Here is a 24,504-nt window from a genome sequence, read left to right on the forward strand (position 1 = left end):
ACCTCACGCTTCCGGACCACCGCTGCCCGTCTAACCTGGGGTGATGCCGCAGTGAAGGCTGTGTACTTGGAGGGATTGTCACCCCGCATCCGTGAGGGCATGATCGGACACGAGGCTCCAACCACCCTGGACCAGGCGGTGGACCTGGCTCTCCAGCTGGACCGCTGCCTCCTCACCAGACCAGGAGTGAGGACGGTTCCCGTACAATCCCGAACTATCCTCCGCCGTCAGGAGAACCAACCCATGGAGGAACCCATGCAACTGGGTCGTTTGCCCCCCGAGGAACGGGCGCGCCGTTTTCAGGAGGGACGATGCGCCTATTGTGGGGCTCTGGGTCATCCCCGTGCAACATGCCCCATACGCCCGGGAAACGGTCCCTCCAGGTCGGTGTAGGAGCTGCCTCACTTGGAGTTTCCACTCATGCAGCTCCTCATCACACCACCCTCCCGGTCTCCTTCCAGCTGAACCAAGGACCGGTCCCCCTGGTGGCCCTCCTCGACATCGGAGCTGCAGAAAGCTTTATCGACCAGGGGTTGGTCAACCGACTCAAAATTCCACTCACCCTCCTCGATCACCCTGTTCCCGTCACCTCAGTGGACGGTCGCCCTCTCATGCCATATCCAATCACGCAACGAACCCAGAACCTCCGGATGACCATCGGAGAACACGTAGAGACCCTTCATTTCCTGGTCATTCACGCCCCCACGACTCCTCTCATTCTGGGTCATTCCTGGTTCCACCTCCACGACTCTCACATTTCCTGGTCCACCAGTAAAGTCATGGCGTGGGGTGTTAACTGTCGCCTTCATCATCCGTCTCCAGGATCACAGCCTAGGGCGACACCACCCAAGGTTGTGGATTTAACACTCCTTCCACCCCAATACCATGATCTGGCTCGGGTCTTTGCAAAGGAGCCTACCACCAGGCTGCCTCCTCATCGCCCCTACGATCTGGAGATCAGGCTTCAGCCCGGAACCACCCCGCCTCGGGGTCGGCTGTTCTCGCTCTCCCCGGCAGAGACCCAGTCGATGGACGCTTATATCAACGAGGCTCTCCAGAAGGGGTTTATCCGCCATTCCACGTCTCCTGGAGCGGCAGGGTTCTTCTTTGTGAAGAAGAAGGAGGGAGACCTCCGGCCCTGTATAGACTAACGTGGGTTGAATAAGATCACCATCAGGGACCACCATCCTCTTCCTTTAATGAGCACAGCTTTGGACGCCACCGCCCAAGCCACACTGTTTACAAAGCTGGACCTCCGCAGTGCATACAACCTCATCCGCATAAAGGAGGGAGAGGAGTGGAAAACCGCTTTTATTACACCCACTGGACATTATGAGTACCTGGTCATGCCCTTCGGCCTCTGCAACAGCCCTGCCGTTTTTCAGCGTTTCATCACTGATGTCCTCCGTGACATGCTGGGTCGTTGGGTTTTCGTTTATTTAGACGACATCCTCATCTACTCCCGCACGGCCGAGGAACACACCCAGCATGTTCGAGCCGTTCTGTCACGCCTCCTGGAGCGTGACTTATTCTGTAAACTGGAGAAGTGTGCCTTTCACCAGGAGTCCACCTCGTTTCTGGGATTCATCATCTCCTCCCAGGGCCTGCGCATGGACCCACAGAAGGTTCAGGCAGTAGCGCAGTGGCCACTACCCAAGACCCTGAAGCAGCTGTAGAGTTTCCTGGGGTTCTGTAACTTCTACCGCCGGTTCATCCGCAATTTCAGCGCCCTGGCGTCACCATTAACTTCCCTGACGAAAACAACCAATCAGCCTCGCCCTTTCCGCCTCTCCCCGGAGGCCGTTGCTGCCTTCCATGAGCTGGTCCGCCGCTTTGTAAGCGAGCCCATCCTCCTCCACCCGGACCTAACACGGCCTTTCGTTGTGGAGGTGGACGCCTCTGAGACGGGCACGGGAGCCGTACTGTCACAACGTGGCCAGGACTGCAAACTCCATCCCTGCGCATTCTTTTCCCGGAAGTTCTCTCCTACTCAGCAGAACTATGGGGTCGGGGACCGGGAATTGTTGGCGATAAAGTGGGCCCTGGAGGAGTGGCGACAGTGGCTCCTGGGTACCCCCACTCCTTTTCTAATCTGGACTGATCATCAGAACCTCATCCATATTCAGACCGCTCGCCAACTCAACCCTCGTCAGGCCCAGTGGGCCCTCTTTTTCGAACCTTATAACTTTCACATCGCCTACCGCCCCGGCTCCAAGAACCTCAAGTTGGACACCCTTTCCCGTCAGCACACCCAGGACCCCAGGCCTCCAGAACCTTCGTCCATCCTCCCGACCGAACGGTTCTTGGCCGCCCTACAATGGCCACTGGAAGCCTCCATCCGGGCGGCCCTCCCGGCGGACCCGGCGCCCCCAGAGACGCCTCCTAACCGCCTTTACGTTCCGGCCGTGTGCCGACAGGAGGCCTTGAGCTGGGGGCACAGTTCACGGCTCGCGGGGCACCAAGGCCAGGCCCGTACCCTCCAGTTCCTCCGCCGGGCCCTGTGGTGGCCCTCTATGAGAAAAGACGTGCGCGAGTACACTGCTGCATGCGACACCTTCGCCCGGTCCAAGTCCTCCACCCAGCCTGGGGCCGGGGAATTACAACTGCTCCCTGTGCCCAAACGACCGTGGTCGCATATAGGTGTGGACTTTGTCACGGGGCTCCCCGCTGCCGATCACCTGGACACCATCCTCACCATCACCGACCATTTTTCGAAAACTGTGCATTTAGTGGCTTTGGCAGGGCTCCCCACGGCTAAGAGAACAGCGGAACTCCTCCTCGAGCATGTGGTGAGGCTCCAAGGATTTCCCCAGGACGTGGTGTCTGACAGAGGACCCCAGTTCATCTCACGGTTCTGGAAGGCTTTCCGTCGGTTGGTGGGTGCTTCCGCCAGTCTGTCGTCTGGTTATCATCCCCAGACTAATGGTCAGACGGTAAAACCAGCAGCTCGGGCGCTACTTACGCTGCTTCGCCTCGTCTCAACCATCCACCTGGCCCCGCTACCTCCTGTGGGCAGAACTCTCTCACAATCTCCAGACGTCCTCTGCCACGGGTCTGTCACCCTTCGAGACCTGTTATGGATACCAGTCCCCTCTTTTCAACCATCAGGTGCCGGAGGTGGTGGTTCCGGCGGCTCAGGATATGGTTCGCCGCTGCCCTCTCGCTTGGATCAAGGCTCGTGCCGCCATCACCCGAGCGAACACGGAATACTCCCGACAACATCGTCGCCGTCACCGGCCCGGCCCTGAGGTGACCGGGTTTGGCTCTCTACGTCCAATCTACGGTTGCCGGCTGGTGCCCGGAAGCTGTCTCCCCGCTTTTTGGGTCCCTTCCAAGTCCGTGATGTCATCGGTCCGGTCACTTACCGGCTGCGCCTTCCTTCCACTCTCAGGGTGCATTCTGTATTCCACATCTCTCAGCTCAAGCCGGTGGTGTCGTCTCCCCTCCATCCGCCTCCGGTCCGGGTGCCGACGCCCCAAGGGGTTGATGGGGACCCCGTTTACACCATCCACAAGATTCTGGATGCCCGCCGCCGGGGTCGTGGATGGCAGTATCTGGTGGACTGGAAGGGTTACGGGCCGGAGGAGCGTAGCTGGGAGCCTGCCCGCTCATTCCTGGATCCGGCCCTGTTGGCTGATTTCTGGTCTCGTCGCCCTGGGCTTTCTGGGGCCGTCCCTCGCGGGGGGGGGGGGGGGGGGGGGGGTCCTGTCATGAACTCCTCCTCCTGACCTCCTCCGCGGGCCTGGAGGGTGCTGCACTCCATCTCCCAGCATCCCCGTCACCGACGCAACATGGTGACATCATCCCGCTGAACCTATTTAAGAACCTCTCACAGCTGAGCCGGCACTCAGTCATCATCTAACGATAGACGCCAACTCATTCCAAGAACTAAAACACTAAACTCTACGAACTCTGAAAACCATACGGGAAGAGATCTTCCCATGCTGCCACATAACAGTCACCATCCAACACCAGTCTCTCCGCGCCTGGGTCTCATAGCCACACTCCAGCTCAGCCCACCGAACCTGACAGGAAGTTTCTGCTTCAGCCCCGCCCCCCCCCCACCCCCCACCCCCGCACACAGCGGCCGCAAACACACTGATGCGCCTGCAGCCTCTCAGAGTTCCTGCTGCTCTAAACATTAAAATAATTATTTCATTGTCTGTTCCTCACTTCTGATTACCTTCAATGGTGTCTGTTTGTTGCAACCACCAGGTACAAAAACTAACTTGTTTTTATTTGACTATTTTTCTGTCCTGCCTGTTTATTATCTTACTGCATCCCCTCTCAATCCTAAAGAGAAACTGCTACCTGGGTTCATATATATTCAGCTATGAGTTACCTTTGAACTGCAGTTCTAAAAGATCTACCGACCGCAAAAACAGCGGAGTGCTCGCTGCTTAGCGGCCGCATCAGTGATCGGTGCGTCGGAGGACAAGGTGATGCGCCCCGCTCCACAGCAGCGAAACACATCAGGCGCAAATAAAAGACAGAAAACATTAAAGGAAATGAGCCGACATGAACGATCGCGTGTCAGTACCGACGCTCTGGCACAGCGCGTTGCCCCCCCCCAAGCACAGGAGCTTGTCACCTGCTGACAGCAGGCTGCCGTCTTTTCCGAGGACTGCATCTTGCCGGTCATTATCACGTGACAGCGACTAGTCGATGACAGGCATAAAAAGTCACTATAGTGAAGTCGACTAGTTCATACAACCCCTACTGCTCCCCAGAGTGTTCTGCAGCATAATCAGCACGTTCTCTTTGAACTTGATATCAAATTTTCGCCTCCTCTTCGTCTCCGCACGGTTAAAGTTACCCTCGCGGTCTATCACTGGCAAATCAAAAATGAGACGCATGACACAACCGCCCCCCGTACTTGCTTGTAACCACATTCCACCCGGCCACAATAAAAAACCGGCCATTATTCACCTCCACCGACTCCGACACCGGCCAACATATGATACCCGGCAGTTAATTGAATACAGGCCAATATTAGAGGATTTACAGTATAATATACACACACACATTTGGAGAATGCTGCTGGCTGCTCTGTGGATGAGGAGGGGTGCATTGTATATGTATATGTATATGTATATGTATATATATATATATATATATATATATATATATATATATATATATATATATACCTGTGTTATCTTTGACTAATGGTTAAATGCGTTTGATGATCAGAAACATTTTGTGTGACAAACATGCAAAAGAATGAGAAATGAGGAAGGGGGAAAATAGTTTTTCACTATAATTTTTTTTATCATAACCAGTGATTTATATAGGAAAGCAATGAAACCATGAAGATTAACAAGGCTGCCCAAATTTTCACATCCCACTGTAGTGACCACAGCAGATTTAAAAAAAACAAGTGAATTAATCAGTAAATGCTTTATGTTCAGACCCCTTTGACATCATCTTGACATCATCATCCTGGTAGCGTGACATCGCTGTCTCGCCTGTTTCCCATCTAATCCAGAGTAAAGTCCTGGCTCTGATCCAGGTCCAAGAGTCTGAATGTAATTGAAGAAAATGAGCTGCTGTCTGGTTGGCTGAGAGAGCCAGTTTATGTATTAATGAAGGAAAATATTTGGAGAATGCTGCTGGCTGCTCTGTGGATGCGGAGGGTGCGTGTATAATGACTGGCCACACAAAACTTCACAGAAACACACATTCAGGAAGTCAGGCCTGACAGTGGGGCCATTAAGTAACACAATCATTGTGAGCCACCACTGAGCTTGCATGTTCAGGATTAATATCAGTCAGTGGAGAGAGGATCTTTACACCAGTAAAAAAAAAAAAAAAAAAAAACACCCAGACAGGTCTGGACCAAGAACAACAACCAAGATTCTGGGCCAGACAGCAAACCTCTGAGGACATTTTAGAACAGCTGAAAGGAAACTGAAATTTAAATATTCTTTTCAAAGTTTTTGGGGACAGTTTTACTAAACTGAAGTAATAGTAGAAGAAATTAAATTAGAGAGTACCTTGAATATGTACTCTGGAAATTTTCTCTTCCTTCTTTGTCAGAAATTAAACAAACAACAAAAGAAAAAAAGGCTATTGGAGGTACTAAAAAAACAATAGACATCACAGCAGAACCTGAATGCAACACAATTGTTTAGTCTTCAACAATACTGAATCAGCAATTTAAATATATATCCTGGCTGAAGAGTAAAGATAACAAGGTCAGAATCAGATGACGGCTTGTTTGATGTGCTGCATCACCATTGTCTGGCCAAACTTTGGTTTGCCACATTCAAACAAAAACATTAGAAGCTTTCATTTACTTATGACGACTGTATCACAAAAACCATTTCATTAAGTTCTGACTCAGGTCGTTCATTGTTGAGAAATGCTTAAGTGGCATTGGTCCAGCCTTTAGGATCTGTTTTAACTCCGTTTTATGGATAACTCTCAGCTGCTAACATTAGATTTTACTCAGAGTGCTTTATGAGCCATACGTCCTTCAGAAACAACTTCCTGTGCTTCTGAAGCATCCTAATTCCACTTCCTGTTCCCCAGAGAGCCGTGTGTGTTTCTGCCAGTGTGTTTTTGTGTTACACATTCAGCCTGCAGGTGACCCAAACCTCTCTTTCATTCTTGCATGCTGACACAGATCTATAGCCAGTTTTGTTTTTTCTAAAGTCAGTCCGCATCGGTGGTCACCTTGAACAGGGTTAGTGAATTAAATCACATTAGGACTGAGACAAAAGGCCAACTGTTGTGGGTTGGATATGTACTTTTATACTAAATGTTCATCTCAGATATCTTTCTTCATCAAGATAGTTTTTGTTTTGAGATTTTGACAGGGCTACCAATATAACTGGTGTACCATCACAATGCTGCACATACATAACTCACACCAAGTAATGGCAGGCTTGTGGTGGTCACATTTGCTAGGCCCGCCCACAATACTGCGCTTGATAGCAGCAAAAGAAGTAAGGTACACAGCTGTGAAAGTGACCTCAGAGGTGCTGTGTTAGCCCTTCGTCTTGCTGCGTTGTGACCACCAATGCACAAACTCCCGAACGGTTCTAAAATCCTGCACATGCACGCACACACATACACACACTCACACATACAAACACAAACACACACACACACACACACACACACACACACACACACACACACACACACACACACACACACACACACACAACATATATACCAAGTAATGTGTCTATAGTTACATTGTGATGTCTTAGTAAATATTCTATTCGGTGAGAGATAAACTTTATTGTATTTATCCTAGTGGATCTATAATTAAACGGATAAACTAGTAGTAGCACATCCAACCTCAAGGAAAGTAAAATGTTATTATCAGATTAAACAAATCACTGGAACCTCACATTGAACGGTAAATTGTCACGATCTGCCCCTGCCCTCCTGACTGTCTCTCTCCTGCCCTGATTAGTCCGTATTGTTCTCACCTGTCCCTCGTTAACCTGCCCATGTTTTCCTAATTAGCCTTGTGTATTTATACCACCTGTTTTGCTCCTGTCCTTTGTTGGATCATTGTATGTGCATGTCTCGTTTTGTCCTGTCGTTCCCGTTGCTATTAAATCCATTTTTATTTCATCCGTGCTTGCTCTTCTGCCTCCTGAACCCCCCACCACACATGGTCCACCATCTCCACCCTCCACAACATGACATAAATGGCCTGTATTAATATAACACAGTCTTGAGTCCTACAACTCCCCAAGGCACTTTACAATACACCATTTATTGAACCATTCACACACACATTCACTTACTGGTGATGATGAGCTACAATGCAGCCACACTGACAGAGGTGAGGCTGCTGAGCACTGGTTACACCGATCACCACCCATCAGGCAAGGTGGGTGAAGTGCCGTGCCCAAGAACACGACAGACTGAGCGAGACACAAACCTGCAACTCTCTGGTTATGGAGCGGACACTTGCCCCCGTAATGCTACTGCCCCACTCCTCTGCCAAAGTCCATCCTGTACCATGAAAATGCTGTTGCACAGCTGTTACATTTGGCTCAGGAAGGGTAAACTCATACCAAAAAATTCTGAAATATCAGCTGAATAATCACTCTCTTTTACTACAGCTGATATTACAGCAGGTTCTTCTTGCTAGCAACAACTTTGATGTGACTGGGCTGAAAATGGGTAAACTAAGAACAGCTAAACAGGTGCGACACAAGATCCAAATAGAAACACAAGCAGAGTCAATATCATAATTCTGGTCGCAAAAAGAAATGAAACGTGGGACACTGAGCTTGATATGAACAGGCAATGACTAGAAGCACAGGGAAGGGTTTAAATACACAAACAAGGATGATAACAATACACCACTGGGCAATGTTAAAGAAACATGGGTGACAATAAGAAATGAAAGGGGGCGTTTTGAAATGAAGCAAGAGGTTAAGCTTCAAAATAAAACAGGAAGTACAAGAAAAACAACCCAATGGTCATGCCAGGAACAGACCTGACAACAGTAACTGTGTACTACCTGAGTAAATAAAATCAATAAAACACAGACCCACCTTTCTGGTTCTGCCAGAGGGACAAAACAAACCACACCTCTCCTGGACTCAACATACACAGATCCAACCACCATTTATTAAAAACCAAACAAGAAAACTAAAACATGTGTGTCCTTGTATAATCAGTGCAATGTTTCCAGTGTTGATGTTTACAAACAATTTAAATTATAACGACAATAGAATAGAATAGAATAGAGTATCTGTGCGTGTGTGTGTACTTGTCTTTATATGTTTAAGTGGAGACATTTTGACTTTAACCTGTAACGTGTGGATATTTTTTCACTGGTCCGCACAATATAAGCACCTAAAACTTGGTTTTAGAGGTATGGTGTGAATTAGCTTTTAGTTTAGGTTAGTTTAGGTTAGGGTTAGGGAATAGAACCCCAGTGGTTAGAGTTAGGGTATTGGTTAGGCATAGTGGAGTCACTAAAATGAATGGAAGTCAATGGAGGTCCTCACAAACATAAATAGAAGTGTGTGTGTATGTGTGCGTGTGTGCGTGCGTGTGTGTGTGTGTGTGTGTGTGTGTGTGTGTGTGTGTGTGTGTGTGTGTGTGTGTGTGTGTGTGTTCCTTAGTGCATTTGTTTTACTGACATTGAGGGGACTGGTGCATTCAGAGGACCATGTTGGGGACCCCCCACCTTGTTGAAGATGGAACTGGGTTTACGGTTAATTTAAATCTTTAGGAAGTGACGGTTACCCAAAGTGATGCCTTCAGAGGTAAAAGAAACATAAAATAAACAAACAAAAACTAAAGGGTAATAATGTTCATATTCAGACCTCCACCCAGCCCCCGCCTAGCCTTCTCCAGTTTAAATCAATGGAAATGAAACAGGATACACTCACACTTGCAGAAACACACACACACACACACCATACGTCTGTCGCTTCATCTGCACAGATCATGTGTCTAGCTCTTTAAACTAATGTAGACGTGTAGAATCAACAAACAGAAGAATCACAAATGTGTTGTTTTTGAGCCACCTGTGTGTTTTCCAGACTGACGTTTGAGTTCACAGACAATCAGGGAAAGGTTTGTTATCGAACACATTTAAATCCTGAACCAGTGGCCATCGTAGAGCCTGCTGAAACGTTGGAACACCACAAAGTTTTGTGACATATTTTGGTTGACATGAATTGCATCATATCACAGATTACTTCAGGTTGATGTCTGAACATTGTCTAGAAAAATGACTTCAAATCTTAATTCCCTCTAATGTGACACTCAGGTGGCAATCATGATGTGTTTAGCTTTAAATTAAGCAACACGGTGTGTATTGTGTGTACATATCAAGTCTCGAGCCTCTGTTTTATGTTCTGTAGTTTAGCTGCTCTTGAAGCAACTACAGTTAAGTCTTATTCCAACAAAGCTTCACGCAACAAAATGATCAGATATAAAAACCAATGGTCCTTTAAATTATATTTATATTCCATCAGGATGTTTTCCTAGATGTCATGGAAAAAACAGCTACCTGGTCCAGAACCATTCGGAATAAACATTTGGTTCTGGTTCTGTCAAAAGAACTCTAAATGTTGGGTTCTGGTTCTATCTGAATTACTGAATGGTACAGATCTCAGACTGGTTCTGTCCCTCTGATGTTTTCTGTAAACTCATGCTTAAAGATGTCTGGAGTCTTGAGTGGTTGGGTGGAAAACCCAGTTGAACCAGAACCCAATACTGGTCCAAACCTGACAACAGCAGCACTGCTTCTAGAGGGCCAGTGTCTCTGTTGACATGACAGGAAGCTGCTACCAGCTAAGCGAGCTGTGAATTAAATGCTAAGGATGTTGGGTAAAGGCTGAAATTTGACAGCTGTAGCTCAACAGGTAGAGCGGGTTGTCCAGTAATCGCAAGGTTGCAGGTTCAATCCCGGCTCCAGACAGAGAATCCTGCTGTTGTGTCCTTGGGCAAGACACTTAACCCGCCTTGCCTGCTGGTGGTGGTCGGAGGGACCGGTGGCGCCTGTAGTCGGCAGCCTCGTCTTTGTCAGTGCGCTCCAGGGCAGCTGTGGCTACATCGTAGCTCACCCCCACCAGTGTGTGAATGTGTGTGTGAATGGATGAATGATGCACTGTAGTGTAAAGCACTTTGGAGTCCTTACTCTGAGAAGCGCTATACAAGTGCGGGTCATTTATCATTTATCATAGAAACCAGACTGATAGAAGCGATTAGACAGCTAACTGAAGAAGATGCAACAACAATTAGAAACTAAAGATTCAACAATTGTTGGACGAATGTACCGGAAAGAGGGAGTTTTGTAGAGGTGACATTGATCAGAGCAGTGGTTCCCGAACTGTTCAGCTTCAGACCCCCAATATAGCAACTGTCTAGATGCAACATCAGACATCTCTGATTGGATGAGACCAACATGTTTGTAATTCAGGGCACAAAGAAAACTGCTTCAGCTCACATTCACTTTCATCTATTCATGACCTTTTAGTGGAGTTGTTATAACAGCTTCAGCATCTGTTTTCCAGTTTTTCATCAATTTCTCAAAATCAGTGTCCAGATGTAATTCTTGTAATCCTAACCCTAACTTTGGGAACCGCATCAGCTGCTTTTAACACCTTACATCACATTTTTGTGCATTTGAAAGTATTTTAAGCTTTTTTTTTAAATAAATAATACAAAACAGACTACATGTGCCATTTCATCAGATCTGGAATTGAATTCTGATTTGAGTTCTCTGAGTCTGGATGGTGATTTATAAATATTTTATGTTATTTTGACATGAATGAATACAAATATTTTGTTGTTCCTGGCATTAGTTTAAATAAAGACGACTCATTTGGGTTTAATTCAGACAGATATTTTTATACATTAGTCACATTTTATAATATTATTAGAAACATTGATTTTGTCCTGTTCCTCTTTCCCACATGATTGTTTCAGCCGTGACCTGTCTGAACCTGGTGGAGGTCGACTCTTTTCCTCCTCCATCTCTGTGATGTAGACTTATAATATAATTATTAATGTTGAGTACCAAGGTCTGTTATGGACAGATTATTTGATCAAGATTTCACTCTGATCATTAAACAAAATTAGGAAAGAAAAAGAAAGAATTCAAAATGACGGCTTTATGACGTTTATGTGTTTCACAAACAGGATGGACAGAATAGGGATGACTGATGTGGACCAAAGAGGTGGAGGATGAAAGTGGAGTGATGCAGAATGGGGGGATGGAGGGAGAGTAGTGGAAAGGCAGATGGAAAAGGAGGACGAGTGGAAAAAAAGAATTGCCTGATGAAGCAGAGAACAGAGGATGACAGGAACAGTTAAGGGAATAAAATGTAAAGAAAGAGGAGTGAAGATGTAAAGAATGGAAAAATAATCTGGAGGTGTAGCAAGCCTGGATGGATGTGAGGGATGTGGAAGGGATGACAGAGTGTTAGGGTTAGGACGGTCCAGCAACTTCTCCTTCACCACGAGGATGTTCTGCAGGTTCTGATGATATGATCATTGTAATGCTGGACCTGAGAGTCAACCCACAGAGCAGGATGGCAGCTGGGTCTGTTAGGAAACAAGGGCCCTGAACCATCTTGCACCCCTGAGAGCAGAACTTCATCATGACATCAGCCTAAGCACCAAAAACATGTATCCTAAAGAACAAACACGTTAAATCTGACCCTGTTCTGCCTCTCTGTTCTGATTACATCCATCACTCATGTTTGGTTAAGCTTTTACATCTGCAGAGTCAAGAAATCGAGTGTCCCCAAATGGAACAGGAAGTCGTGTCTCTAACTTCCTGCCAGTTTGCATCGGGACTCATGACTCATTGGGATTCCTGGATCAGAATTTGGTCTTGGTTCTGGTGGAACATAGAATCTTTTCAAACGTGTCGACCATCATGTTTCTGAGGAAAACCGAATGCTTTTGCTGATGAGTAATTAACATGAAATACTGATGAGTCCACTTACTCAGAAAAAGACAGGATGGCTGGTGAGGTGAGGGATTAGGTGTGAAGAGAATAAATGAAACAATGGACGAACAGCAGTGCGGTAAAGTCTGCATTTAGCTGGTCTACTGATAAAAAAATCCATCACTCACACACACACACACACACACACACACACACACACACACACACACACACACACACACACACACACACACACACTCATACACACACACTCACACACACACACACACACACACACACACACACACACAATCACACTCATACACACACACACACACACACACACACACACACACTCATACACACACACACTCATACACACACACACACACACACACACACACACACACACACACACACACACACTCATACACATACACACACACACACACACACACACACATACACACACACACACACACACACACACACACACACACACACACACACACACACACACACATTGAAATGATGAGGGGAACCCGGTTGAACCCGGAGGTGGTGGTGGGAGTCTGGTGGAGCTGCTGCAGAATCCGACCTGCTCATACGAACCCCCCCCCCCCCCCCCCCCCAAACCCAAGTCCGCCCACACCGTCAGCATCAGCCGTTTTCTTGAGACTGCCGAGAAACGCCGCATCGCACCGCAGAACCCACCGCACAGGCGTCAATGTCCGCACTCACCCGGCGCTCCTAACTTGGGTGAGGCATTCCTAAATCTATCTCTCGTGCAGCAGGAGCGGCAGAGAGCGCGCGGGAGGAAGCAGCCGCATCCCGGACCATCTAGCCGTGCAGCGATTCTCCAGGTTCTGAAGCACCCCCACAAATCTCCACCAGGGAGGAGGCACGCGCGAACGGGCTGAGGCCTATCCCCCCCCCCTCCCCCCCCCAAAAAAAATTCACTGCGTTTTTTTTTCTTCATTCAGATTCAGCTCTCCCCCTCCTCCCCCTCACCCCTCTTCATCATCGAGCCGAGGCACGCATGCACAGACAAGCACGGCCCGAATTAGAATTAGAACGAAAGGGTGCGTTTCATGTCGTTTTCCCGTCACGCATGGAGAGCAGCGTGGATCTGGGCCTTTGCGTTTGAAGCCACTGAGCCAACCCATCCGGAATCCAACCGACACTCAAACAGCCACTAGGTTCACTCTTTATTCACAGCATGAAGCGATCTGAACAGGAATGCGGCGCGTCTCTAAACCTCCGCAAACCTACACACGCATCTGAGCCGTGTTTCCTCCTCTCTTCCATACTCTCTCCCACGGATGCTGCATCCGCAGGAGAGGTGGCGAGGCCGTGACGCTGCGGAGCCACCGGCGGGGTGGGTGGGGGGTGGGGCCATGGAGGCAAACAAGGATGGAAAGAAAAATGAAAGTGAGCTTACGCTTCGCAGTTCCGCCGTGCGGTCCTTCATGTTTCAGAGCTGGCTGCTAAAACCGGATCTGCCCTGGTCCGTCAGGGTGGGGGGGGGAGGGACTTTCCTTCGTCTCTTCGCGCTCCGAGGTCCAGCTGCTCCCCCTGTTTGTCCTCCTCTTCGCTGCTCTGCTCTTCTTCGGTTCTCCTGGATGGATGGAGGGAGGAAGAGCGCGGTGTGACGCGTCTCCGCCTTCTGCTGCTTCGGAGGGTTTTTTTTTTATCCGCACGTTGACGATGCGACTGTCTCTCCTCTTCGACTACTTCCTCTTCTTCTGTTAATAAATCGGTTACTCTCCGCCGCCCGAGTTTGGGATGCCCCCCCCCCTCTCCAGTCCGCGGCTTTCTCCTCTTCCTCCTTGGTGCGATCGCAGTGTGGCCCTGCAGCGCGCAAAGCAGCAGCCCGGCAGGAAAGCCGAGCGAGAGGAAGGGAGGGAGGGGGAGTGGTACTGATGCTGCAGAAAAAGAGAGAGGAGTGGGGGGAGGGGGGTTGATGCGGAGCGGATGGTAAGAAGCGCGCATGCGCCAGCTTCTCCTCATTCCTCACCCCACCTCCACTCGTCTGTCAGCCCCTCCCACTCCGCAGGACGGTTTGCTTTAGGTGAGTGAGGTTCAGAGGGGAGGACAATCTGTTCACCTGAAGTGTGTGTAATGGGAAGCGTTTGTCCCGTCTGAGCCACCATACACAAAAATTAAAAAATCACCGACTATATATATATATATATATATATATATATATATATATATATATATATATATATATATATATATATATATTCTTGTCAGCTAGTTCCTCAGTAGAATATTTTCTGTAGAAAATATAAAAGAAATCATAAATAAAACATTTTTGTTCGGAACAGCTTGAACAACTAATCAAAAAATCCTGCAAATATGCAGAATATTTTTTATGTGAGTTTACATGTTTGAGGTAAATTATGTGTGCAATAATTTATTAACATAAAAGCTGACTTAAATTAGATTTTTTTTTGGTTCAGCGACAAGTGTTATTAACACTTTAGCATTCATAACTAATTTGCAATGTTTGTTCTTAGCCAGCTTTTGGTTACATAAAACAATAAAGCATGTAGCTAATTCAAAATACAAATACAAAACAAAATAAATAAAGCCTGCCAGCACAATGACTTGCAATATCATCATGTTGAGAAACTTGGCTACATGAACATGTGTCAGAAACTTTAAAGTTACCTATAACCTATTGAACAGGACAGAAAAAAACTCTTTAAAGGTACAAATAAGTAAGAATCACAAAATGTCAGTCATGTTGGAAGGAAAGTTACGACCAGCATCTCCTTCTCAGTAGCTGAGTGTTTTTCCTCCTTTAAAAAAGGCCAAAGAGGGGCGTAGTCATTGTTTACAATCTGCCCTGGTTCCAGAGCCTTTTGAGCCAATGCACCAGCAAACACTGCTGTGCCAGTATTAGTCATTGGACACACTGTAGTGAAATGCATTGTTTCAAAAAGTGGTTATGCACTAGGGGCGCCATGCATGAGAGGGCACCGAAGCGATGATTAGAGAAACCTTTAGTCTGTCTTTCCTGTGTTTAACAGCTGTTTGTGCATCTGCAAATCATCTAAATAATAACAGAAGCACACCAGTGATTAGGTGCTCCCTGGATAGAATAGGGATACAATTTGTGGCCAATCAACTAAATTTATTTATTTATTTACAGTGCATGTTAATGCACATTAATGTAAAAGCAGCTTACATGAATGTAAACATGCCAGATTATAGCCAAAGGCTAATTTCCATCTGTTGTCCTTAGACATAAAAAGACATAATAATTCATAAAAATTCATCATTCATTCATAATAAAAACTCCATCACCAAACGTACACATACACACCATTCTGTTCACAAATAAAACATTTTTTTTAGTTTAGTTTATTTCAAACAAAGAAAACATACATAATTTTTTAAAAAGTACCACAAACAGAAAAAATACATATCATCCCATCTGTGTTTGAAAAGGAGTAGGCTGAAGTGGAAACTTATATATCCCTACCCCTTTACACAAGTCATTTTTACTTGTTTACTTAAATCTAACACAAAACCTACATTAATACAAACAAAATGGTACAAGACACCAAAAAAACCACCAAATTATATGGAAAAAAAACAAAAAAAGAAAAAAAAAACATCTTTTTACAATTGATACAATTTACTTTTCCTTGGAATAAAGGACACCCACATAAATTATCTATTTTCCACTATATACTTGTTACAAATAAAACATTAAAACTATAAAACTCATACATGATCACACACTTGATTTGTCCATAACCAGGTTTTAACCTTTGCCTTAAACAAATTGAGAGTCGAGCATTCTCTAATGGGTTGAGGAAGACTGTTCCACAGATGGCCACCCGTGACAGAGAGGACATTCGGCCCAAATGCTGTCCGTCTATGTGGTATAAACAATTCTCCTCGAATTGTAGCTCGTGTAGTCCTGTTTCAGCTTCCTTTATGCCTAATGAACTGCTTTAGTGGTGGTGGAGCAAAGGAGTGTCATGAGCCGGGGTGAGTACTCTTCATTTCATTCACAATCTCTGAGTTCTGATTGCAGGAGAGGGAGCAACAACTGATCCTCATCAGCGGGCCGGCTTTATAAGGAGGAGGGTGATCATGCTCCGATGCCGGATGATTGCTACTAACTGGTAGTCATTAGCCCTTCGAGTTTTTGCTAAACCTTTGATTCGTTTTTGTGCTCGGATTTTTGATGTCACGCTTATGTGGATAATCTTGGATACTTACCTCAGGTTGCTGCATCTTTGGACATTCTGCTATCTCTGGAAGAAGTTCTCCAGTTCGTTCCTGCATCACCTCTCATTCAGCCGACCCGCTCTCCACCTCGCTCACGCTCCCTCTCCGAGTCAGCCTCCTCAACTCAATCCTTCAAACACGCATCCTCCTGGACTGCTACCTCACTCTGGATATCACCCTGGCTCACTCCCCATTCATTTTCCTGCTTCACTTCCGCATAGTATGTCCCGACTACAAACAATTCCCTCAAGACTACAGCTCCCATACTCACCTCTGTTTTCCCTGTGGATGCCGCTTCCTGATTCTCATCCGCTGGACCCCAGTGCGCCCTTAGTTCTCCTGTCAAAAATAAAATATTTTATTTTTTACCTTTATACTCGCCTTGGTCTCTGATTCTGCATGTCTTGGGTTAAGCATCTACCTCAGAACATGACAGGGAGTGTAAGACTTTATATATTAAACAGACTTTTTTAAATTTCATTAAGTTACTGAAGTTCAGTAATTTATGTTTTTTAACACATGACAATGGTGGTAGGAAGTCGGTTTTTTGTCAAGTAATTTTAAACTTCTTTTATAAATGTTTTCAATAGTTTTAAGTGTTGTTGGACCAGCAAGTGACCAGGATGTCAAACAGTAGTCCACATGAGAGATGATCATTGAGTAAAAATAAGTTTACAAATACAAAAGTAAAGTACATAAAAGCACATACTCAGACAGTCACAACATTAAAGCATATAAGGAGGGGGTGGGGGTGGGAAGGAGTGCCAGGGGGTGCAGGGGTGGCCCCAGAAAATTTTGATAAGGGTAGTCAGACAAGGCCAAAGAATATTTTGGAGTGGCACACTGTCACACCCTGTCCTGTCTCCCCATTCTGTTCAGTCCTGTGTCTATGTTAATTGCTCCCACCTGCCTCTCATCTTCCAATAACTCCAGGTCCCAGGTATTTAAACCCTAACGTTCTTGTTTGTCTTGCCGGTTCATTGTTTCCACATCCTGTGTTTCTCCTATTAAAGTCCTCGTTGAATGTTCCTGCCTGCCTGCCTGCTTCTTCCCCTGCGTTTGGATCCTCACCTCCGGCTCAACTCACCTGCACGCGTGACACACACCAAATTGGTCCTTGTGGTACCTATGGGAGAGTTTAACCTGTGGTGATGCATTGCATTGCTCCTTTATTCTTTTTTTTAATTAAAAAATGTTATGTATCCAAAACACTTAACTCAAATTTGAGAAACACAAACATTTTGGAAAAATAAATTTTAGGCAAGGGAAAGCAAGTGTAACGTGATGAAGGAGCTATTCGTCAAGGTTATTTAACCTTTTTCACAGTTCCCTTTGACGCAGCGCCAGAGTGCATGAAACAGCCTCAAGGTCATGCATATTGCTTCTAAACTGTTTACTTTCCAGCAATGAAAACAGAAGATGAAGACTCTTTTCTTTTATTAAATCAAAGAACTCTACCTTCAATAAAGCTAATCAAAACAACTGTTAGTCAATAATACAATGTGACCGATCTGTGAAATCACAATATTATGATTAATATGTTTTAATAAGTAATATGACTTAATCTAGTCACTAGACACACTGACACACGTAAGGAAAACAATCACATGACACGTTGCTGTACTGATCCAATCAGAAACCTCCTAGTCTGAAGCGTGGCAGAGTCTCTGTGGTGTTTATAAAACTGTCAGCTTTGATTTGTCCAGAATCAAAAACATCCAGATTAATAAAAGTCCAACGCCATCTTAAGTTCAGTTCTCAAGATCCCATGAAGTTCACCGCATGTTAAGTGAAGTATTGCACCGGCCATCTGTACTTCTCTTTTTAAGCTGAGAACCGTCAAGCTGGGAAAAATCTGTTGTTGTTATCAACCAAGCAACGGTACCTTTCAGAATAAAAGCTGAACTCACTGACCCAAGGACGGTCCCCTTCTTGACGCTGTGAAACACCTGTCGCTGTTTACCTGGAGACAATCCAAGGACTAGTTTGTCGTGCTGTGACGCTGTACCATTGGCTCCAGTACCGGAAGGAAGGTCAGAGGACCTGGCATTCTGGATCCATCGTGGAGGTCTCACTGAGGGTATGTGGATGCGACAAAACTGGCGTCTCATGTGTTTATGACTACGAGTCTCAAACTCTGATCAGTTAGGAGCAAAACATCATCTCCCACTCAGACTTTGTTTCTCCGGATACAAGGGTTCTGAATAACACTCATTCACACACACCAACCACCTCACACTTCATTCAAACAAAGCATCCATCATTAAGAGAGTTAGTCTTGTTCAAATTGTTTAAAATTATTTAGTAATAAATTTCCTTAAACGTTTGAAGGTCTCTCTCTCTCCTCTCTTGTTTCTCAGTTATAACAAAGTGTTATCTAATCCCTGCAATAAAAAGATCCAATCTTCTGACTTAAATAACCCAGTGTCCATAAGATGGAATTCATACTCAATATGAATTTTTAATGTCTTATGGTCCTTAATTAAATGTAATTAACACTCATTACACAAGGCAACTTTATTTATAGAACACATTTCAAACACATATGCAATTCAATGTACTTTACAATTATCAGGACATGATAGGAAAACAAAATAAAAACGCAAATTAAAATACACATAAATGGAATTACAGTTTAGAGCTAAAGGAGAAGAACAAGTTACAGCACAGATTACAGTGGAGAAGATGCATTATAAGAAATAATTCATTTAAATCCTGATGAGTACATTAGAGTTTTTAGTTTTGTTTTAAACAACACTAGAGTTGGGGCAGATCTGAGGTCAAGAGGAAGCTGATTCTATTTGTGAGCAGCATAGTAACTAAATGCATCTCCACCATGTTTGGTTCTGATCCGAGGTTCTACCAGCTGATTGTTTCCAAGGGATCTCAGAGCTCTTTTGGGTGTACATACAGGAATGAGATCTGACATGCGTTTTGGTCCCATGCCATTGAGTGATTTATAAACTAGTAGAAGTACTTTGAAATGTATTCTGTAGTTTACTGGTAACCAGTGTAGGGATCTAAGAACAGGAGTGATGTGCTCCATTGTCTTAGTTCTTGTTAAGACTCTAGCAGCAGCATTCGGAACAAGCTGCAGTTGCTTCACAGCTTTTTTGGAAAGACCACTTAGGAGACCATTGTAGTAGTGCATGCATGAATACGTTTCTCTAAGCCTGGTCTGGACATGAGACCTCTGACTCTTGATATTTGATGAAGGTGATAAAACGCTGATTCAGTTATAGCCTTTATATGTCCAGAGAAGTCAGTGATAAGATTTCTAACCTGGGTCTTTGTCTTTTTTCCCTTGGAGTTTAGCTGAGCAATAAATGATAAATGATCCACACTTGTATAGCACCTCTCAGTGTAAGGACTCCAGAGCGCTTTATACTACAGTGTATCATTCATCCATTCACACACACAAATTCACACACTGATGGTGATGAGCTACGATGTAGCCACAGCTGCCCTGGGGCGCACTGACAGAGGCGCCCCTGAGCGACTGACAGAGGCAATAACATTCATTCTATCTTTCTTGTTGCCAAAGACAATAACTTCACTCTTGCCTCTGTTTAGTTGAAGGAAGTTTGACTGCATCCAGTCGTTTACTTGCTCTAGGCACTGACAGAATGAGTCCCGCGGACGATAGTCACTAAGTGAAAGGGCTAGGTAGGTCTGGGTGTCATCAGCATAGCTATGATAGGCGATGTTGTTAGTAAGTATGGCCTGACCCAGAGGGAGCATATAGATTAAAGAGTAGTGGTCCTAGAATTGAGCCTTGGGGGACCCCACATGTCATGGTGATTCGCTGTGATTGGTAGTCCCTAACAGAGACAACATAGCCCCTGTCTTTGAGATAGAACTGGAACCAGCCAAGCACTGTGCCTGGTAGTCCCACTCAGTTTACGAGTCTGTCCAGAAGGATGTTATGGTCCACAGTATCAAAAGCTGCACTGAAGTCAAGCATCATCAGGGCAGATGCTTTACCTGAATCAGTGTTGAGACGAATGTCGTTTAATAATCAGTGCAGTCTCTGTGCTGTGGTGTTGTCTAAAGCCTGACTGAACACTGTCCATAATGTTATTTGACTCTAAATAATTGTTTATTTGGATCCTTTTAGTTGAAATGTTATTTCAAAATTAATTTTAGAAATTTCTTTTTTGCAGATGAATTCACCTGTTGCTGTCTAAAACTCTAAAGAGATAGAAACATTTTTATTAATGGTGAGCAGCAGCTATTTTCTAGGGGTGGCCATGGCCACTCTTGGCCACCCCTTGGGGTTCCACAGAGTGGATGGGAGAGAACGTTGAAACCATGGAGGAGGGTGTATCTGTGTGTCTGTCAAGTGTTGTGCGTATGTGCATCAGTAGTAAGTGAGACTGAATTTGCTCCCAGTGCAGTCAGTGTCCGGCATCTAAGATGAGATACAATCTCCCAACAAATTGATCCAAGGAGCTCACAGGCACGTGTCAAGAACAGGGGAGGGAGGGTCAGAGCACCTGTCTGCATAACATCGTCCAGAGGAGTTTTGAGGTCTTCAGCCTTCAAGACTGACATGGGGGAGCCAGATTAAGAAAACAGGAAGAATGGGTCAGTTTCCATGAAGCTGAGCTGAGCAGTGTTCCAAGTTGTTCCCTATTTATAAGACAAGGTCTGAAACCACAGTCCGATTGCAGCTCAGAGCATCTAGCTTACAATTTAGTTCATGCAATGCATAAGTCAGAGTCCTTTCATTGAGGTCAGGCAGATTGCCAGTTGCTCCCAAGAGCTTCTGAATTCACCGATACACCAAGAAAACAACTGCTCCAATCAGCAGAAACCTGGTTATCATGAATCCAATTATATAATTGTCTTCTACGTCCTCCCACGGACAGCAGCGACAGACATATGATCTTCCACTTGCCCCAAAGTTCATAACGTTTCCAGCCGAGTGCGCTCTGTCTGGGCAGGAATAAATTCCCTTCGACGTTCTTAATGTAGAGAAAATTTGATCAATTGCATTCAGAGCCCAGCTGACCAGATCCATGGTTAAAAGGTAAAAGTCCAGAGGAAGATGCAGAGAGGTGGCCCAGGCACACTGACAGGACAAACAAGCTGGAGCATGACTGGGGGCGTGGATGGTTTTATACACATGAGCCACAGATCTAGTGGTGTGAGGTTTTCCCTATAAATGCTTTAGAACAGCGGTACTCAATAGGCGGCCCGCGTACCCTCTCTTTGTGGCCTCCGAACCCCACGCGCACCCCCCATCCCGACGGCCGACCGGTAGGTGTAGGATAGATAGAGCTGAGGAAAATAATCAAATAATCAATGCATCGAGATGCGGGCATTAACGATTCTGCATCGTAGATGAGTGGCCATGATCAACTATAGTGGAATGTAGTTTTGTTATTTTAACGGCGGCACCAGCGCAGCATCCAAATCTGTCAGAGCAGGTGTTCGCCACATTTACCGGGTAGGAAACTTTGGTCTGCCTTTATGTGGTACTGCAGGGCTGAGCGCTGGATTTGTAACCTGAGACCGAACCGAATCAGCCCTACCTGTTCTGTTGGATTTGGGTCGTGAATTATGTTAATCGAGCGGGTTTTCACGCGGCGGGGAGAGAGAGAGAGAGAGAGAGAGAGAGAGAGAGAGAGAGAGAGAGAGAGAGAGAGAGAGAGAGATTGTCTGCTCACACAAGAGCGAGAATTGGAGAACGTTCCTCCAAACACACATTCTTTTCATAATTTAATTATTATTTCTCCTCGAAGCGCTCAGTGAGACCGAGTGTTGTGATGTCGGGAGATCCGGTCTTGGGGAGAGAGCAGGGGAGAGTGACGGCGGCTGCAGCGTGATCATCTGTCTCTTTTATTTAGGGACACGGAGAAGTTAAAAGGAGAGAGAAATAGAAGATAGAAGTTCTTGTTCCACTTTATTCTTTTGTTTCATGATGATAAACTGATGTTAAATTCAGCTTAAAGAGAAGCTGGGAGGAAGCTTTGGTTCATTTGAAGTTACAAGAGATCTTGTTTCCTATCTGCTCCTCCAGAGACAGCATGGACATGAGGGTTACATGGTGAGGGTCCCACAGGACAGGTTAGTGCAGTCACACAGCTGAGGTGGAGGGGGGACAGGTGTTGTCCTTTTATATTACAAGCTTGTGTGTTATGCGCATTACAGCCAGCAATCCAAACAGCAGCAGCACCCCCCCAATCATACAACAGCGCACCCCTAACCTCCACCCCTGTCCGGCCTTCTTGCTTCTGGGTCTTTTTTGTGAGTGGCCCTCGGACCACTATAATTGGGGATCCCTGCTCTAGTCACATGCAATAAGCCCCAATATGGAGCCCAACTCTATTGTCACAGTGAGAGTGCACACAATGGGCAGCTCTCTAACGGGGTAACCAAGCCCAAACTTATGCCTTGCCAATCACAGCGCTCTATCGATTTTGTGGGCAGGATGATGTGACAGAGCAGAAAAAAAAAAGATGGCAGCAGCTCATTTGACACTGATCTGGCATCAACTTGGACTATTTAGATTTGGGCTTTTCTCTGAGTTAAGAGCAGACAGGTACTTACCCTAAGTGCTTTGATTATAAAAAGGATGTATTTGCGTCTTCTTCAACAGAGTATGGCAGACTGATCTGTTGACTGACATTCGTAGCGGTGAGTATGTCTTGTTGTTTGTTGTCCAGTAGCACAGGTCCTGGATAGACACACATATAGGGTAGCTTGCCTGGCTAGCATAAGTCAGTTTTATGCATTTTATGTGATTTATAGAAAAATGTCACACAAACCCTGGACCTTGCACACACTTAAGCCCTTTTCAGACAGACATTCTGGAATATGTGCGGACAATTCAATCCAGTTTTTAACCGGAACTGTGTTTTCAGACACACCACTTTTGTACCAGAACTTGTCCTTTCGGCTGCATTCACACAGCAGGGAAAAGTTCCAGATGTCTGAGGGAGGAGGGGGGATCGGACTTGTGTTAAGCATAATTCTGCGCACACAAAGACGCATAAGAGACCTGAATGATGAAGCTCAGTGGTTAAAGGAATCAGTGAAGTGCTCTGTCGCGCGCCTAGACGGTACCGTAGGAGGCGAGCTGCCGTGGTTCGCCGCATGCTACAGGAGCGAGCTATCTAGGTGCGCACAGCGTCCCCCGGTCCCCTCCTCCTCCTCCTCCCTGTCCGGAACTCTACCTCACCAGTCTGAAGCAGCCACCTTGTCCGTAACAAGTCCGGACCTGTTACTAGGGGCGTTGTCCGGTTAAATTACGGAAAACATTATCTGGATGTTTGTATTCAGACACAAAGGTCTTACGGACAGAGTCCGGAACATTTGCGTTTTTCATGGCCTGTCTGAAGGGGGCTATAGAGAATCAGAATAAAAATATGTTGCATTTAAGAGTAAAATGCAATATATTAAACTCCTTATCTTTCGATGAGGCCTTAGGCCTTTACGGCCAGAAAAGCATTGTTGTCAAAAGACCTAACTGGATGTTTTTGCTCACCTGAACAATTATCTGCCATTTGATCTAGGCTTATAAGCTTATGCTTCTGCCTGCACCCATTCTTAGAATTGTGTAAGTTGTGTGTTTGCTTGTAAACCTGCAAATGTTTTTTGTTGTACTATTTTATTGTATTATTGATTTTAATTTCTCATTTAATTTTTCATTAGAAGGTCACATTTCTCATCTTAATGGTGGTTGAACCAACGTTTACAGTACCCATAGGTTGACTGTAAGTAGGGTGTAAATTCTCAAGGAGAAACTCTTTAAAGTCTGTGTCTTCGTCCATATTCGGTTCATTTTGGGAACCAAAGTAAGCGTGGAAGGGCCGGACATGGAATGTATGAGGGTCCTCTGAGCGACACTGTTTAATGGA

The 24,504-nt window shown here is 45.7% G+C and overlaps 1 protein-coding gene across 1 annotated transcript in view; it reads right to left on the reverse strand.

Annotated features, from left to right (window-relative positions):
• stx1b (syntaxin 1B) overlaps positions 1-13,969 on the reverse strand; it is a 76,170-nt gene extending 62,201 nt beyond the window's left edge. The window contains exon 1 of the mRNA XM_070551552.1: positions 13,830-13,969. Coding sequence (XP_070407653.1) covers positions 13,830-13,859 — 30 coding nt within the window. The 5' untranslated portion in view covers positions 13,860-13,969. The remainder of the gene's footprint in view (positions 1-13,829) is intronic.
• Between the last annotated feature and the right edge of the window lie 10,535 nt (positions 13,970-24,504).

Source organism: Nothobranchius furzeri, chromosome 5, assembly GCF_043380555.1.
Source record: "Nothobranchius furzeri strain GRZ-AD chromosome 5, NfurGRZ-RIMD1, whole genome shotgun sequence".
NCBI lineage: Eukaryota > Metazoa > Chordata > Actinopteri > Cyprinodontiformes > Nothobranchiidae > Nothobranchius > Nothobranchius furzeri.